Source organism: Cyclopterus lumpus, chromosome 9 (assembly GCF_009769545.1).
Source record: "Cyclopterus lumpus isolate fCycLum1 chromosome 9, fCycLum1.pri, whole genome shotgun sequence".
Taxonomy (NCBI): Eukaryota; Metazoa; Chordata; class Actinopteri; order Perciformes; family Cyclopteridae; genus Cyclopterus; species Cyclopterus lumpus.
The window spans coordinates 16,238,577-16,255,781 of record NC_046974.1 but is presented as its reverse complement, the minus strand read 5'-3'; the positions used below and the strand labels follow the sequence as shown (position 1 = coordinate 16,255,781).

General features: G+C 43.4%; 2 protein-coding genes across 7 annotated transcripts in view; both read left to right on the top strand.

The window, feature by feature from the left end:
• The window catches only part of rgmb (repulsive guidance molecule BMP co-receptor b), an 8,702-nt gene extending 1,674 nt beyond the window's left edge, over positions 1-7,028 (top strand). Inside the window, exons 2-3 of the mRNA XM_034542389.1 lie at positions 2,582-3,141; positions 4,824-7,028. Of these exons, the coding sequence (XP_034398280.1) occupies positions 2,582-3,141; positions 4,824-5,573 (1,310 nt within the window). The 3' untranslated portion in view covers positions 5,574-7,028. The remainder of the gene's footprint in view (positions 1-2,581; positions 3,142-4,823) is intronic.
• A 2,266-nt stretch (positions 7,029-9,294) lies between these two features.
• On the top strand, positions 9,295-16,818 carry erap2 (endoplasmic reticulum aminopeptidase 2). Of its 6 annotated transcripts, none has more exons than XM_034542386.1 (22): positions 9,295-9,483; positions 10,290-10,361; positions 10,464-10,657; positions 10,745-10,931; positions 11,022-11,191; positions 11,301-11,439; positions 11,520-11,654; positions 11,758-11,878; positions 11,973-12,127; positions 12,215-12,328; positions 12,432-12,563; positions 12,873-13,004; positions 13,438-13,506; positions 13,636-13,811; positions 13,981-14,060; positions 14,160-14,343; positions 14,478-14,634; positions 14,735-14,919; positions 15,038-15,199; positions 15,405-15,545; positions 15,883-15,964; positions 16,437-16,817. In XM_034542386.1, exons 3-22 carry the CDS (start codon positions 10,488-10,490, stop codon positions 16,581-16,583), a joined length of 2,838 nt encoding a protein of 945 aa, XP_034398277.1. In that variant the 5' UTR covers positions 9,295-9,483; positions 10,290-10,361; positions 10,464-10,487; the 3' UTR covers positions 16,584-16,817. The 6 variants fall into 6 exon arrangements, 5 of the variants coding, with proteins under 5 accessions (XP_034398277.1, XP_034398279.1, XP_034398276.1 ...); XM_034542388.1 differs by having other exon boundaries at positions 9,323-9,483; positions 10,290-10,369; positions 10,467-10,657; XM_034542385.1 differs by lacking the exon at positions 9,295-9,483 and adding an exon at positions 9,580-9,666 and having other exon boundaries at positions 16,437-16,818.
• The last annotated feature ends 387 nt before the right edge of the window (positions 16,819-17,205 follow it).

Below are 17,205 nucleotides of genomic sequence, written 5' to 3'. Positions count from 1 at the left end.
TTATCACTTGTACATTTCAAAGTATTTATTTAATTTTCGCTCCAGCCGTCAGCTCCATCTGTCTGTTTAGACAGCGAGGCAGAAGTGTCTGAGTTGTTGACCACTGTTTGTACTTTGTGTGTGTGTGTGTGTGTGTGTGTGTGTGTGTGTGTGTGTGTGCGCGCACAACAAGGTGATCAATAAGCACTTCACATGCCATTCCCTCTGTTGAGAGATGATCCCAGTGGATCCTTTTCTGATCTCCAGAGATCAGAGAGGCTGCCGGATCGGGAGACAAAGAATCGCTAAACTGAGCCTGAGAGATTCGGCCGGTGGATCTTTTGACCTCTGTCTGGTGGTGGAGAGCATGCCTTGGGAGAGTGAGGGCTTAGGGCGAAAACAGAATAGAATACTTCTACAATATGTCAGAATAGTGCTGATGGAAGGAAATAAAACATCTGACAACAGATGAGGCTTGAGAGGAAAGGAAAGAAGAGACGATACCTGGGAGAGGGGGATGGAGTGAAAAGGAGGCTAATATTGTGGTAGGATGTGGAAGGAGTGGTGTGGGCATTTCTGGCTGTTTTATTGTGTCTATATTAGATACTCACCCTAGGGGATGAAACAAACCAGGCTCGGGGTGTGTTGAACGGTTCTCATGTCTCAGCTCTTCACACGAGGAGCTCTTTATTCTCTTCTTTAAAAATATTTTCAAGTCAATTCAGTTATGTTTTCGACTCGACTTATTGCTTATTTATCTGCATAGATTGAATTTTCTTTTGAAAGTACAGCTATGCTTAAAAAGGACAGCTTCACAAAAGGAGACCACCACTGGAAAAAATATGAAAATTATGCTGCTTATATTATTTATCTTCACATTAAAATCCTCCTTTTTACTTGACACATTCACAGGGAGGCAAAAGTACAGGGTCATCTAGTGTGAAACTTCAGCAGAAGCTTGTCATCAGAGAGGTTTTAACCTTTTATATAAGTCAGAGGATTGCACCCGAGTTCTTCAGTTACAGGGTCGACTCTCTTCTCTGCTACGTCACCCTGCTGGGAAAATGTCAGTGAATGAGAGCTTTTGTGTGTTTTTAGAGCAGCTCATGATTCTGATACCCCTTCGACAGAGAATAAACCCACTCTGATTAGATTGCGAGCGGTATTTAGGTACTGCGGGGCAGATAGGAAGGAAAGAAGGAGGCTGTTGGTGCGCCAGTCAAAGACACAATGTGTCCTCAGTGCTCAGACCGTCTGTACCGTGGTGGTTGGCATAGACGGCAGCCTTTGCTTGTGTGTGTCTGTGGGCTGGTGTCAGTATTTAACAGGCAGGAGAGAGATTCTGAAGCATGGTGTAAGTGGGGGTTGTACCTGCACCTTGATTTCTAAAACTCAGAGCACTACTGCCCCCAAATGGTGGCACCCTACTCCGTCATGCCCCAAAATCAAATAAATCTACACAGAAGAGCTGGAATGTGCTGTTTGCTTGTGTGTGTTTATTTGTTAGTGGTTGTGAAGTGATGCTGTGACATTAATGGAATCCATTGATTTCAGTAAAAACCATGCTCGGCCATGAGGAGATCATACCACCAACTGAAGATCACTGACTGCGTTAAGGGAAGCACAAACGGCATTCTTTCTAAGACAGTTATTTGTGTGTGGGTGTGCGTGTGCGTGCATGTGTGTGTGTGTGTGTGTGTGTGTGTGTGTAGCTGCCCATACACTGCAGAGCCTCTCTCTGGTCTAATCTAATAGGAGCACACTGTGACTGATGCACTAGGTCTGGTCTCTAATCTCTCTCTTGCTCTAACTCCCTCTCTCTCAATGATCTATGATATAAAAGGATGGTTTGACCCTTGTTACATTCAGAAATATAGCAACAGATAACATCAAGGACAAATTCAGACCAAGAAATGTGTTCCTAATGTGTGTATATAGGGACAGAATAGTCCGTCTTTTGGATGCATTCCCTGACTTTAGCAGGCTCTGGTGCTCATAGCTGTAAACCAACAATTAAAGTCACAGAAAACGGAAAGTTATATCTAATAAAGGTATAATTCTGAAAAAAATACCCAAAGAAATAACCACATACTTCAGTCAACATATTTCTGACAGTCTCAACAAAATGGAATATAATAAGATTAACAAAGTCATGGCAGAGTGTTTGTGTACACGGCACACCTTGTACTGTCTCGCTCTCTCTTTACACGGTTTGTGTTATGTGCTCCCTGGCTATATAACAAGTATTATCTCAATTCTTATGGACAAAAAAATATTTATCTCTTCCCTCTGGTTGCTCTTTGGTTTATTACACTTCAGGTTTATTGCACTCACAGAGCGGTACTACTGATTCATCAAGACTTTAAACCTGCAGATGGCTCTTTTTCAAATTTTATTAGGTTGAATTGTAACAGGTAGCATTGTGTCGTTAAGTTCAAAGCTATCTGAGTGCACATGAGCATTGCATTTCTAGTTAACTCCAGCTCTCATAGTAAATATCAGACGTGTGATGATCTTTAGGGCTGATTTAACTGTTCCACTATCACTGTTGCTGTGATGATATCACTTTGCTCACAATATTTCTGCTGTCTGTCCTCTCTAGGTCAGGGCCAGGTGGCGGCCCCTCAGTGCCGTATCCAGAAGTGCACAACCGACTTTGTCTCCCTGACCTCCCACCTGACGCCGGCTGTAGATGGCTTTCACACAGAGTTTTGTAAGGCTTTACGTGCGTACTCGGCCTGCACCCAGAGGACAGCTAAGTCCTGCCGGGGGAATCTGGTCTTCCACTCGGCTGTGCTGGGCATCTCAGACCTCATGAGCCAGAGGAATTGCTCCAGAGATGGGCCCACTTCCGCCACCCACCCTGAGGTCCAACATGAGCCCTGCAACTACCACAGTCGCACCCAGCACGCCCACGCACACTCCCACATGCATGCACACACACACTCCCATGCTCAAGGCCACGGCCACGACCATGCACACTCTCGGCCAGTGTACCTGTTCTGCGGGCTGTTCGGGGACCCACACCTGAGGACGTTTAAGGACAGCTTCCAGACTTGCAAGGTGGAGGGGGCGTGGCCTCTCATTGATAATGACTATCTGTCAGTACAGGTCACAAATGTTCCTGTGGTAACTGGCTCCAGTGCCACGGCAACCAATAAGGTAAGAAGAGAGAACATTGTTTTTTGGGTTCTAATCTGCTCTTATTAAGGTTTAAAGAGTTTCTTAAGTGAGAGCATCTAGTGTGTGTGTGTGTTTGTGTTTGTGAGAACTGTTTCTTTAATGACCTCTAAGTTGCTTTTCTGTGCCTCAAAGTGAGACATCTTATCAATGTGAGGCTATGAAAACATGATTGCTCTCCCTGCTCTACCTTTCTCTCTCTTTCTGTCTCAGTGTCTCTCACAGGTGTGAGGCTAACAGCTCGATCTTGTGACTATCTCTTGTGACTGAAGCAGTGTTGGAAACCTAACTTGGTTAATGGCTGCATATAGCCTGACCTCTAACGACATGGAATGAGATGTGTGAAAGGACCTACTGTTTACGTGTGTGTGTGTGTGTGTCTGAAAGTGTGTGTGTGTGTGTCTGTCTCATAAGTGGCACTCATTACACTCCGCTTAAAGGACTATGTGTACTAAGGGTCCTTATCCCTTTATGACAATAAGGCACACACGCACCACCAAATGAACGGCGAGCCACACACGGTGATCTTTGTGGCAGTAAAGAAGCGATGTTGATGTTTCCCCCGATGATCTGCCTTCTCAAGCTTAGTCGATAGCTTTGATTATTAAAACGCATACACACCTGTGTGTGTGTGTGTGTGTGTGTGTGTGTGTGTGTGTGTGTGTGTGTGTGTGTGTGTGTGTGTGTGTGTGTGTGTGTGTGTGTGTGTGTGTGTGTGTGTGTGTGTGTGTGTGTGTGTGTGTGTGTGTGTGTGTGTGTGTGTGTGTGTGTGTGTGTGTGTGTGTGTGTGTGTGTGTGTGTGTGTTTTTTAACGCACACATTAAGCAAATAGTAGGGTTGCTACAGTTTGGAGCTGAAGGTTTGACCTTGTGTCAGAGGTGGGGCAAGTTATTAGTCATGATTATTAGGGACACACACACACACACACACACACACACACACACATTAACAGCCCTCCGGGCTTAATGGCCTGCCAGGCCTCATTCCTCACGGCTGTCATGTGAACAAAGCAGCCATTCACCGGAACTATGATGCTAGTGCTAACCGTAATGCTCACACCACACCCTGTATCCGCCGCCGCCTCCACTCACCACTGGAGCCCTGTGTGTGTGTGTGTGTGTGTCTGTCTGTCAGCATGTTTGCATAGCTGTGTCAAATTACTACTTGTTAAAAAGTAATTTAGTCATTTCTCAAATGCAGTGTGATGAGTCAATAACGAGTGAATGTCAATATTTGTAAGTGTGTGTGTGTGTGTGTGTTGGGCTGCAACCATTTTCTTTCTCAATTAGACTATTTATTTTCAATCGATTTGATTAAATGTTTTGAAACTTTCTTCAACCAAAAGTGAAGCTATTATCATAAACGAATGAATGTCGGTAAAGTCTGTAAATTATCAAATAAAGATGTTTCATTGACTATCATATACGACAAAGACGAGCAGAAAATCACAGAAAATATTTGCATATCGTTTTCATTCAATTAACTAACGGACTAATTGTGGCAGCTCGACAATGAATCGTCTTATTGTTTCAGCTCTACTCATCTCCTTAAAAGTTGTGTTTGCCATCTTATGAATTGGCTTTGTAACTGTGAACTGTGCACCAATAGCATAATTCTTCATTGTCCCTAACTTAGCTGATGCTCCTCCCTCTCCCTCTCTATAGATCACCATCATCTTCAAGCCCTATGAGGGTTGTACAGAGCAGAGGGTCTACCAGGCCGTCACAGACGACCTCCCTGCTGCCTTTGATGATGGAACCGTGAGCAGCGGAGACCCCATCCACGTTTCTGCCGGCACAGAAGGTGCAACTGGGAAGGTCCGGGCTCTGTGGATCTCTGAGCGCAGCCCGGGGCGCCATGTGGAGCTGCACGCTGGCTACATTGGTGTCACTGTAATTGTTCGCCAGCTTGGCCACTACCTGACTCTTGCAGTGCGGATCCCAGAGGAGCTTTCACAGGCCTACGATGCCACCCAGGACCTGCAGCTCTGCCTGAACGGCTGCCCCGGAGGAGAACGCATCGACCAGGCAGGGCATCTTCCACTGCCGCTGTCCCCTCCTGCGCTCGGCCTGCAGCTGCGGCGGCCCAGCTACTCCTCACAGACACAAGCATCCCCCTACGGTACCACGCAGCTTTTCAGTGTGGAGGGGGCGAAGGAACGCTGCAGGGAGCAGCTGGATGTGCAGGACATTTACTTCCACTCCTGTGTGTTTGATCTCCTTACCACCGGGGATGCTAACTTCACAGTGGCGGCGTACAGCGCCCAGAAGGACATGGAGAGTCTCCACCCACACAGGGATAGATGGAGGATCTACCCCCGCGGCTCTGCCACCTCCACCTTACACTCGGATTCTCCACCTATCAAACGGCTGGCTCTGCTCCTGCTGTGTGCTCTGAGCGTGGCATCGATGTAAGCGTTGGAGTGAGAGGTTTGTGTATGTATGTGCACTAGACAGAGGATTTGGGGAGTTTTGTTGAGCACTGATGCTTAGCTCTGTTTGCTCTCTCATGTGAAGAGGAAAATGCAGGTCGGACAGCTACTGGGAACTAGTGTGATTGGCACAAGAGATACTAGCAACACTAACTGCGTCTTACCTGGCAGAATCAGCCCTCTGGGAAATAACACAGGAGTTGTGATGATGGCTCTCGCAATCTGTCTTCATCTTTAGATAAGACATGTGACAATGACACAACTGTACCTGTGAGGGTGAATGGAGTGTGTGGAAATACACTTCAAACTGTAAATAGCTTGTCTTCAGTGCACAGTGTAATGCCGTAGAGTTTTTTTGTTTTGTGCCATTTGATGTGATTTCTTTTTAATACCTCAGACAGAGGATGTTTGTTTTAACAGAAGCACTTTATTTCGTTTTTTTTTATTTTTTTTAGCAAATCCACATCAGTGTTTCTCACTAACTGTCCTCCACCAAAATCTCCAATGGCTCAAGTTTTGGAGACCATCAATAATTAGATTTTTGAACCTTTCAATGTTTGTTGAATACTAGGAGCTGTCATTTTTGTTTAAATCTTCCAGTAGCTGATTTAACTCAGCCTCTCATCTTTTAAGTCAGTTAATGTGAAGTGTTCTCTTTTGAATGTTTTATAAATATTGTCACAGCAAATGCCATCAGTACTATTGTGTTGCTGTAAGAATTTGTTCTTTTTACTCAGTCCTGATTTCAAATATGTTTGCGTGCGTGCCTGGCCATGTTTTTTAAAACCAGTTTGTGACATACTTGGATGTGTTTTATTTCCTCTGAAAATCATGTCAGAGGAATTCCCACCTTTTTGGCCAAGAGGCTGCGATGTGACCGGCTCATGTATGTTGCTCTCTGTATTCTTTGTTGTGTTAATTTGAGCCAAAGACGTATGGTTTTGTATGTACAAAGAAGATCAAAACTCACCACCAAACCAGCACCCTTCTCCTCCTCCTCACACTCTCTAATTGTTTAAAAGTTGTGACTGTAGACTGTTTTACTCTTACTACCAGAATCGATGAGCTGCTCCTTACTGGTATAGTAAGAGTAGTAAGTTAGAGTGAAGACAAAACACTGCAAATCATTGAGATCTTTACCACACCGCCTGCTGAGATATGTGTGCTTTAGCAGTATGTTGTGGGACTACGAGTCTTTTCAACATGCACCATTCTGTATAATTATGCCCCATTTGGTTGACCATAATCAGCTTCATCTCAGTTTTTGGCAATTTGATCTCTTGCATCATGTGTGAGTGCGAGTTTGGTGAAGAGTGACTGGTCAATGTTGAAATACTTAACTTATTTATGAACGTAGTGTCCTGTAGAGGAAGTTAAGCTCCATATTCTTGCTGTTGGATAATAATTAAAAAGAATCTCAGATGTGATTGTACTGCCACCTAGTGGTGCTCTGTTGCTATGTCGGTGTGTTATTCAAGGCGCAAAGAAATTTGGAGAAAACGGCAGGTGTTTTATTTAAAAAAACAAAACAATAAAGTCAAAACAAATCTTACTTCATGTTTACTAATACCACATTTAACAGTAATATAAAAAACATACACAATTTAAAATTGTTTATTTATAACTTGACTTAAGTTTCCTCCTCAATTTATTTGGAGAGGGAATTCAGGCTTAAAGTTGATTCCACAGATCCACACAGATCTATACACACACACACACACACAAGAGCATGTGCACTAACCCATCTGTCTGAGGTTAGGTTTCGATCAGATACAAGGCTTGCCCTCAGACAATCGGTTTTCAACTGCCACATTTGGCAACACCTGCATGTCAATGAGAAAAGGCTAAAATGGGTGCGACAAAAGATTTGAAGCATGTGAGAACTTTTACTCCTGTGATCCTGACAGTGGGTAATTTCCCATTAAATTCTTGAGATTCCAACCCAAACCTCAGAGTAAAACCATAATCATAACTCCAACCGTGGGAAGATTATGCTCAACCTCTTCCAATGTGGAGATCCTCACTGCAGGAAAGAGTTCCCCTCCCTGGGTAAGTTGTCTTTTCAAGGTCACACGGTGCATCAGAAGCCCTTGACTTCCAACCATCTGAAATGTCATATATTGCTCAGAATAATTACATATTTTAAACATGTCCACACTGTAAGACAACATTATGAAGGTGAGTGAAGACCTGGTTATTATCTCACTGATGGTCCAAATATGGCACGCAGAGTAATATGCTTACCACTTAATGACAGCATAAGTGGTCATCAATGTGTTGAAGACAAAGACCTTCATGAGAAGCAGCCTCATAACCAGGACAACCACTGTGTTTGTCCAAACATCCACATCTGGAGATCAAACCGCACAAACCACACCAACATCAGAAACAACATCTTTATGAATCAGGGATTTCTGTACCTTGAAAATGTACCTTCTGTCTCTTCATATTCATAGCAGATCTTGTCTTCATGATCTGTAATTATGAAAATGTATTACAATTTTAAAATAAAAAGTTTATTTGGGAGGAGAGATGTCAGGAACCAAATTCATGATCATCTGTAGTTCGACCTGATGAGGTGGTTCGGTGTCTTCTGGTGACCTTTGGGCGTCGCCTGTGACTCACAGAGCAACTGTAGGATGGCCAGTCCCCGGTTGCCACCGTGATGATCGCCACAGCGCTGTTGCCACGATGCTTCCTGTCTAAAGCAAAGCTGTACGGCGAGCTGGACATGTGGCCTTCTGCTGGTGACCTCCAGCTGACCTCGAGGTGCCCCCTCCTGAAGTCACTCACCATACAGACCAACAGGGTCCAGCCCAGTCTCTCCCCTGACAGGTGGACAGGAGGGGCCAAAGAGGCCAGCACACCACCCTCTACCCCTCCTAAGAGATGGTGGAGGACAACATGAGAGGATGCGTGCGGACAGAGCTTGGTCAGTAGCTAACTAACAGAAGGCGAGGCACTGGTTTCAAAACAATAATTGAATGACTTAGATGCAATGTAAATTAATTGTCGATATGAGACCAAAATGACATGTTTTCTGTTTTAGCGTATAAGAAGAACATAACTTCAAACATGGACATCAAAATAACACCATGTTACTAACAGTTTATAAACACATTCTTCATGCATTCACATTATTGCCAGAAACAACTACATATATACTAATTGTTGCAATCTTAAAAAACAGTCCTTCTGATTGTGAATAAATCTCAATACTATATTGAGTACTCTACTAATATTTGCTGCCACCGTTGATAATATAAAAGCCTAAAGATAGCGGGTGTTTAATGTTTCAAAACTCTTTGAGACAATTTGTGATGTTGCACTGTATAAATAATATTGACTTGACTTCCAACTGCCACTGATTAAACTCAAACATAGTGGTCATACTTAAAAAAAGATATATTTTGGTTATTTATGATTTTCATCAAATAGTGATGTGTACTTTTCTCACCCAAAACATTCACCATAATCACGTATAAGAAATGTAAAGCTCTTACCTGTCCACAAATAGATGATAGGGAGGTATAATAGACCCCTGTGTGGTTCCGCCATGTCTGTTAGTTGAAGTAGCTTCACTGATTCGTCTGTGCGTGAAATGAGGGCATGGCGTATGGCTTTGCCAGGAGCATTGCATGATGGGGGATTGACAAGTCACATTGTTGTGACCTTAAATACTAACAAAAAACCGCCCCCCCCGCCCGCTACCACACAACCACACGCACACGCACACACGCACGCAGGAAGAGAAAGAGAGGGCGACATTGTGAGCTCTTACACAGCGTGCACGTGATCTGCATTCATAAAGAGGACATAAACTGAGAACAGGAAAGTAATGAGGACAGTTCTGAACAATTGGAGACACACCTGCTTATTATTAGCGTCCTGAGGTAAGAAACCGACCATATCAACACGCCCAGAACAATACAACACTTTTGTAAGGTACACGTACACGCACGCGCACACGCATGGGGTCATTTTGTCAGCAGTGGGCGGGAGCGTATCTCTGTAAGAGAAAGTGAAACTCAGCAGCAGGAACATGAGGAAAGGATGACAACGCTGCAATGAACGAGGTAAAACGTTTTGACAATTGCTTATTCATGTCTGTTCAAACATGACTTCTAAAGCAGCTACAAGATGAGCATTGTGCACATTATAACTTCATAACAATCTTCCACCATCAGTTTCTGTTTCCGTTGTCATAATTTCCGCTGCCTGATTTGAACTGTCGGCATGCTGCTGCTGCAGCTGTTGTCACCTCAGTTATAGCCGTGTCCTCATCCTGTTGTGTCCGCATGGAAAACCCTGTGGTTCGCTTGTCACATGTTGGACTCTCCTTCAGGCCGGGGTGTCCCACACGTACACACAGCTCGGTGTGCCCGAATGAACTGACTCCTGAATGTCTGATACTTGCAAAGTCCAAACCTGTCCCCTTGTGAACATGAACACCTTCGACTAGTAGGTAGAAACAGCTATTGCCACATCGCAAGCTATGTGATAAATGTGTGGCAGGTTAATAATTTAGAAGTGTGAATAGCATATTAAAATTGTGTCCAAGTTGTACAGGAAAGATATAACCTTTGAAACCATAAAAGCAACCGGACCCCTGGCTGGAGGAGACAGACATGTCAGAAAACAGGAACCACAGTGATATAAGAGACGTGTGGTGTGTTCTTAATCCTCTAATGTCTTGCAGGTGTAAGGGTCATTATTGATTCCTCCATATTCTGGACAAATCATCGTGGCAGGCATTCAACCCTCGCATCAGGTGGTCAGGTGGTCCTTCATTATTTATCATGTTTGGGATGTGACCAAGTTTAGGTTCATATAGCTGTCACACAGTTGGATTTATTCTTTTTTTCTTAATCAGCAGTCGAAGGACATTTCCTCAACAATGGTCTGGATGAGGCTATTAGTGCTGTCTCTATTTCACATGTCTCTGGTTGGGTCACAGCCCACCCAGAGTTCACAACAGGCATCTAGCCCCCCTGCCCCCGCAGAAGAACAATCTCCTTTGGGTGCTGGCAATCTGCCTTTCCCTTGGAGCCGCCTTCGCCTGCCAAGGTACGCTTGCTTCTTAACGGGTGCATCAATAAATGTACAAGAATATTGACTGATTGATTATAAAAGCAAATCGTTTCTTGGTCTCAGGTACATCATTCCTCTTCACTACCATCTCCTCCTGCACCCAAACCTCACAAGTCTCAGTTTCACTGGCTCGGTGCAGATCCAGATTGATGTCCAGAACAACACAAACTGGGTTGTATTACACAGCAAGGGTCTGCGGATCTCCAAGGCCACCATAGTAAACCAGAACCTCGCTCATCTGTCTGATCAGGTAGTTGTAAACGCAGTGCAGTTATCGTCAAATCTTTGTCATCGTTACCTACAAGTGACCCAACCCCTCTTCGCCTCCCTTTTGTTCTAGGTTCTTCCAGTTCTTCATAACCCTTCCCATGAGCAGATTGGCATTTTCTCTCCCAGGGTGCTCAGCAGTGGGCAAAAGTACTTCCTGCATATTGAGTTTGGGGCAGAATTGGCCGAAGGCTTCGATGGCTTCTATAGGAGCGCCTACAGAACCAGCACAGGGAAGACCAGGTAAGAACCGATTACTTCACAGCAAGCTTGGGAAAAGATCTTACACATGCAGAGATGTTCCAACTTCAGTGCAACAGTCTATTGTCTATACGCCTCTGTGTCTTTTCAGAACCTTAGCTTCAACTCACTTTGAGCCCACGAGTGCTCGCATGGCGTTCCCTTGTTTCGATGAGCCCAGCTTCAAAGCTAACTTCTCCGTACGGATCAGGAGGAGTCCAGAGTACATTTCTCTGTCCAACATGCCTGTCGTGAGTGCTGCATGGATGCGAGCCATCACACATGTTCAAACATGCTCAAGAAATGGCTGCAATAATCCGTTTGTGTATAGGTCAAGACGCTTGAAGTAGACGAAGGCCTGCTTGAGGACCAGTTTGATGCAAGTGTAAAGATGAGCACTTACCTCGTAGCTTTTGTCATCTGTGACTTCAAATCTGTCACGGCAACGACATCATCTGGGGTGCAGGTGCGTTCTCACTGACAATATTTCAATTTCCTTTATTGCTTGCCAACAATATTTCTTTCTCAGGGACACTATTTTTTTTATTTATTAACTTTTGTGTCTGTAGGTGTCCATCTATGCCTCCCCTGAGACGTGGATGCAAACTCGCTATGCCCTGGAGGTTGCTGTCAAAATGCTCGACTTCTACGAGGAATATTTCAACATCCGCTATCCTCTACCCAAACAAGGTAGCTTTGTTTAGTTTTCATGTCACTAATTTGTCAGGTCCCCCTCTTTAATTGGTCACTTTCTGTTCACTGACCTGTGTTTTTCCTCTCTCAGATCTGATAGCCATCCCAGACTTTGGGTCTGGTGCGATGGAGAACTGGGGTCTGACCACCTACAGGGAGACCAGCCTACTCTTTGATCCCCTCACGTCCTCCATTTCTGATAAACTCTGGGTCACCATGGTGATCGGACATGAGCTTGCCCATCAGGTGAGAGTGTGACACTGTGTCTGCACTCTAATGACTCTAATGCTGTTTGGCTGAAGATGCTCATATTCTTAATGATCTTGCCTGTAGTGGTTTGGTAACTTGGTGACCATGGAGTGGTGGAACGATATCTGGCTGAATGAAGGATTTGCCAGATACATGGAGTACATCTCAGTGGAGGCCACCTACCCTGACCTCAAAGTGGTATGTGCTTAGTTTAATGTGAGAATCCACTTAAATGATTACTAGTGGTAGATTCATATTCAGTGTAGTAAGCCATGGTCTTCTCCTGTGTATAATCTTGCAGGAGGAGTATCTTCTGGACACCTGTTTTTCAGCCATTGGTCATGATTCGTTGAACTCTTCTCGGCCAATATCCAGCCCAGCAGAGAACCCGACTCAGATCAAGCAGATGTTTGACGCAGTCTCCTATGACAAAGTATGCTTTCAGTCTCATACATGTGTTCTGCATGCATTCACAAAGTGGGTTGCCCGACTACTCATTATGTGTATACTATCTGTGGAAATATAGCTCTACAAATCCGGGACAATAAAACAAACATAGTTTATGTTACTCTCTTCTAACTGGCCTGGTTTGAAGTCATTTAAAACACTTCCATTAAACGTTTGACATAACAATTGATCTCTATTTAAATGTTGTAATATTTAGGACTCACAACATTCAAATTGCTTTGAAGCCAACCTGCAGTGTCTTTGATTAAAAACGCTGTTCTCTCTCTCCCACCAGGGAGCATGTGTCCTCCACATGCTGCGACACTTTCTGACAGACGATGTGTTCCAGCGGGGGATTGTTCGATACCTCCGCAAATACAGCTACAGAAATGCACACAACCAGGACCTGTGGGACAGCCTCGCCAATGTACTAACACAAATTACATTCATTGTTAATCAATCAGTCAATTAATACATATTAATACAGTTTAGTTCATATATTAGAAGTTAGGTTTATTTAACATGTCTGCTTCACATTTTATAATGGATGTTGTAGAGTTTTAGTTGTTTTTATTTTTTTACCCTGCTTCCAGACAGGCATTGTTCCCATTAATTTCATTATGGCGCATAAATCAGTTTGCTGAGACTATAAATTTGCATAAAGTAGGTAATTATTCAAAATAGACATACTGTCTGTTTTTATTGCTATGCATATTCTGTAATATTTGCCCAATAATGCAATTGTGAGTGATTCTAAATGCATCGAAAGAAAGACCGCATTCACATTTTAAAACATTATCATGTACTATGGAAAACAGTAAGGCAAATGAGATTTGCAGAAATCTTTTGTTGTTTTCCAGACATGCTCCGAGGAGGACTTTATCTCAGGAAAACATTGTTACGGCAGCCGCCAGGCCTCCAAGAATGCCGTGAGTAAACATATAAACATCCTCTCCCAGACATCTCTTCATCGCTGTCCTCTCAAATATTGTACACAGTGTATACAATTATTTTCTGGCCTTGAGACGTGTTGCAGTTGCATGTATTGTCTCCTTCAGTACCTGTTTGCAGGGGAGCACATGGACCTGACCGCCATGATGGACACTTGGATTGTGCAGAAAGGTATTCCTCTGGTAACTGTAACTAGGAAAGGGCCCCATCTGCTGCTCCGACAGGACAGGTTCCTGAGGACAGTGCTGCCGTCTGACGGTCTCTGGTCCACTTTGCAACAGGGGTGAGCGTGCACTTGTACAACATAGTTTACTCTTGTAGTAAAATTCCACATTGCTCCTCTACTTTGTATTTCGGCTTTTGCAGCTACACAATTTAATTAATCCAAACGTAACTTTAAAGTTTAAACTTAAACAAATTAAAATAATACTCTTTTACTTTTTTATGTGTAGTTTCCTTTGGCACATCCCCCTGACATACAAGACAGATGCTTCCAGCACCACCCACAGACACTTGATGACAACACACACAGGTAACAGGGAAGAGGGAATATGTGAAATATACAAGTCATGCACATCTACATTTTTGCTTTTTTATTGTATTATTTTCTTGCTATTTGTGTCCCATTTAGACAGTATACATATAGGAGAGGAGGTCAGCTGGGTGAAAGTAAACACTGACATGACAGGCTATTATGTGGTTCATTATGAGGATGGCGGTTGGGACGAGATGACAAAACTACTGAGGGAAAACCACACTGCTCTCAGCTACAAAGACAGGACTCACTTAATACACAACGCCTTTCAATTGATCACGTAAGCATCTAGGTGTGTGTGTGTGTGTGTGTGTGCGTGTGTGTGTTTGTGAGACAACAAAACAGTGACATAAACAAAACAGCTTTAATTATCCCACCTGAAACTACAGCTCTAAATATTCTTTGCCTCTAAAGGTCAGGTCATCTGCCTCTCGATAAAGGCTTAGACTTGATTGGTTACCTGCAATTGGAGACGCACACTGTGCCTCTTCTACAAGGACTAGGCTATCTGGAGGCCTTTTACCGGATGATTGAGAAAAAGAATGACTTTGATGTAATAAGCAACCTGGGGGTAAGAAGACAAGAGTACACAAAATAAGTATGATTTTTATGAAAATGACGTTACGCAGTGCAGTTTAATTTAATGTAAAGCGTCTTTTCTCTGTGTGAAGATGTACATCCTGCGATTTTTCCGTTCGATCATTGACCGGCAGACGTGGAGCGACGGGGGCTCCGTGTCTGAGCGACGGCTGAGGTCACAGGTCCTGTCACTGGCTTGCCACCTGGAGGACCCTCCCTGTCTGGAGCGGGCAAATCAGACCTTCAAAGACTGGCTTCAGTCCAACGGTACACTCAAGTATGTGTGTCTAAATTGTAATTCAACACACAGAAGCTATTCCCTATGCGAGGCGAGACCGTATAATGTGATGTTTCATCATATCGCTAATGTGCATCTCTGCTTGTGTTTACCCTAGCTTGCCAACTGACGTGGCAGAGACTGTGTTTTCAGTTGGAGCTCGGGATGACCACGGCTGGCGTTCACTCCTTCACACATACAACATCTCTCTCTTTGCAGCACAAAAAAGCAAAGTCCTGTTTGCTTTGACCTGCAGCAGAGACACAAACAAACTACACAAGTACATCGACTCCCCCAATACATTTTTACACAGTTAATGCTGTCACCATGTGGCAGACATGGGGTACTACAGCCAACAGATATCCAATATTTATTGTGTGTCTAGTTACGGATCTGCTAAACATCTTCCAGTGGTGGCTCTTTGAGTGATGGCAGATGATGGGGCGTGACTAGAGCAGGTTACATTGTGTGTTCCTGTGATCCAGACTGCTGGAGTTGGGTCTTGAAGGGAAGGTGATTCGATCCCAGGACCTGTCCTTTCTCATCCTGATGGTGGCCAGGAACCCGCGGGGACATCGCCTCGCCTGGAACTTTGTCAAAAAGAACTGGGACACGCTGGTTCAAAGGTCAGTTTTATAATAAGTCAGATATGTGATGCTATGAAAATGCCCTTTTGCTTTTCAAACCATATTAATGTCTTACCCATTGTGTATATATATATACTGTTAAAACTTTTCTTTACTCAAGCTGGTGTTTTTAGTTGGATGCAAAAGCTTTGCGTCAACCAATAAGACCTGCCTTTTTAGTGGCTCCATGTCATTCAATAACCTGTGGAACAGGTTTTTTTTTTAATAAGGACCAGATTTGACCGCAAGCAACACATTGGGTAGCTATGAGAAGCCCTAAATAACAGATATGGAGGAAGAAATATTAACCTGTGAGTGTTGTATTTCTGCTCCACAGGTTCCAGTTGGGCTCCTCTTGTATTGGAAACATCCTCATAAGCACCACAGGCCAGTTTTCATCTCCAGAGGAACTCACTGAAGTAAATGCCCTCTTATATCTTGAAATGATCTATATTCTACAAGGCAATTTAGAGATTACCAATATTTCAACATTGGTATTATCATTATTGGTATTCGTTAGTATTGGCAAAATAAATAATATTAGTGGTAATAATGTTGATAAGAGATGGCACTAAAAAAATGAAATCATATTTTCCTTAGTTGTTGTCCTAAATTTGACAGCGTAGAGATAGAGTTATCTGAATGTGGTGGGAGAGAGGGGTTATGGGTAATGTACTGTAACTCAGCTACAGAGGCACTCTCAAAAAGGATTTCCAGTTGTCTTCTGTTGTCAAATAGTTTGATATTGACCTAAAAAGAAATATCTAAAACCGTAGGCATTTGTTGCAAAGGTAATTTTACTGAATGAGGAATTTAACTTTTTGGGGTGTAAATCTCAGTTGTGTGCTTGTTTGTGTTTCAATAATTGTAGTCTGTGTGTTTGATCCCCAGGTGCAGCTGTTCTTTGAGTCCATCAAAGATCAGGCGTCTCAGCTGAGAGCAGCTCAGGTTGCCCTGGACAACGTGCAGAAAAATGTCCGCTGGTTTCAGAGGAACCTCGAGACTCTGAGAAGCTGGTTGAACAAACAATTGCAGTGAAAGACAGCAGAAAGAGAACCGGTGGTTAACGTTTTTATTTGCTTATAGTAATGTGTTCGATATCACAGAAGAGCTGACCGTTTTGTATATAATTAGTATTTTGTTAATTAGCAGGGGATTTATTCGTGAGACCCAGATTGAGAGTGATTATATGCTGGGTAGTCTACTTACTATTCATTGTACCTCCTGGCACCTTTGTGTGTGTTGCTGAAAATTATACTTGTGTGGAATACAACCAGTGTGTCTTTGTTTGTGTATTGGTATTCATCAAATTAATTATTTATTTAAGGGCTAGGACTCAGGGTTATGGTTAGACATAACGTTTAGGGTTGGGCTCCAGGCAATGAATCATGGATACAAAACCATGAAATATCTGCACAAGTATAGTAAAGAAGAAGTGTGTGCATGTTGTTTTTTGTATTTTAAACCATTTATTATTCGTTCAGTCTATGTTTTAGGGTTAGAGTAACCCTAGTTTAGCTTCCTTTGGGCCAGGGTGTGTGTGTGTGTGTGTGTGTGTGTGTGTGTGTGTGTGTGTGTGTGTGTGTGTGTGTGTGTGTGTGTGTGTGTGTGTGTGTGTGTGTGTGTGTGTGTGTGTGTGTGTGTGTGTGTGTGTGTGTGT

Bases quoted from the DNA above. Each gene is read 5' to 3' on its own strand.
- erap2 (XM_034542384.1), top strand. From the start codon at position 10,488: ATGGTCTGGATGAGGCTATTAGTGCTGTCTCTATTTCACATGTCTCTG. The intron at 12,329-12,431 runs GTATGTGCTTAG...ATAATCTTGCAG, and splicing joins CCTACCCTGACCTCAAAGTG to GAGGAGTATCTTCTGGACAC. The intron at 12,564-12,872 runs GTATGCTTTCAG...CTCTCCCACCAG, and splicing joins ACGCAGTCTCCTATGACAAA to GGAGCATGTGTCCTCCACAT.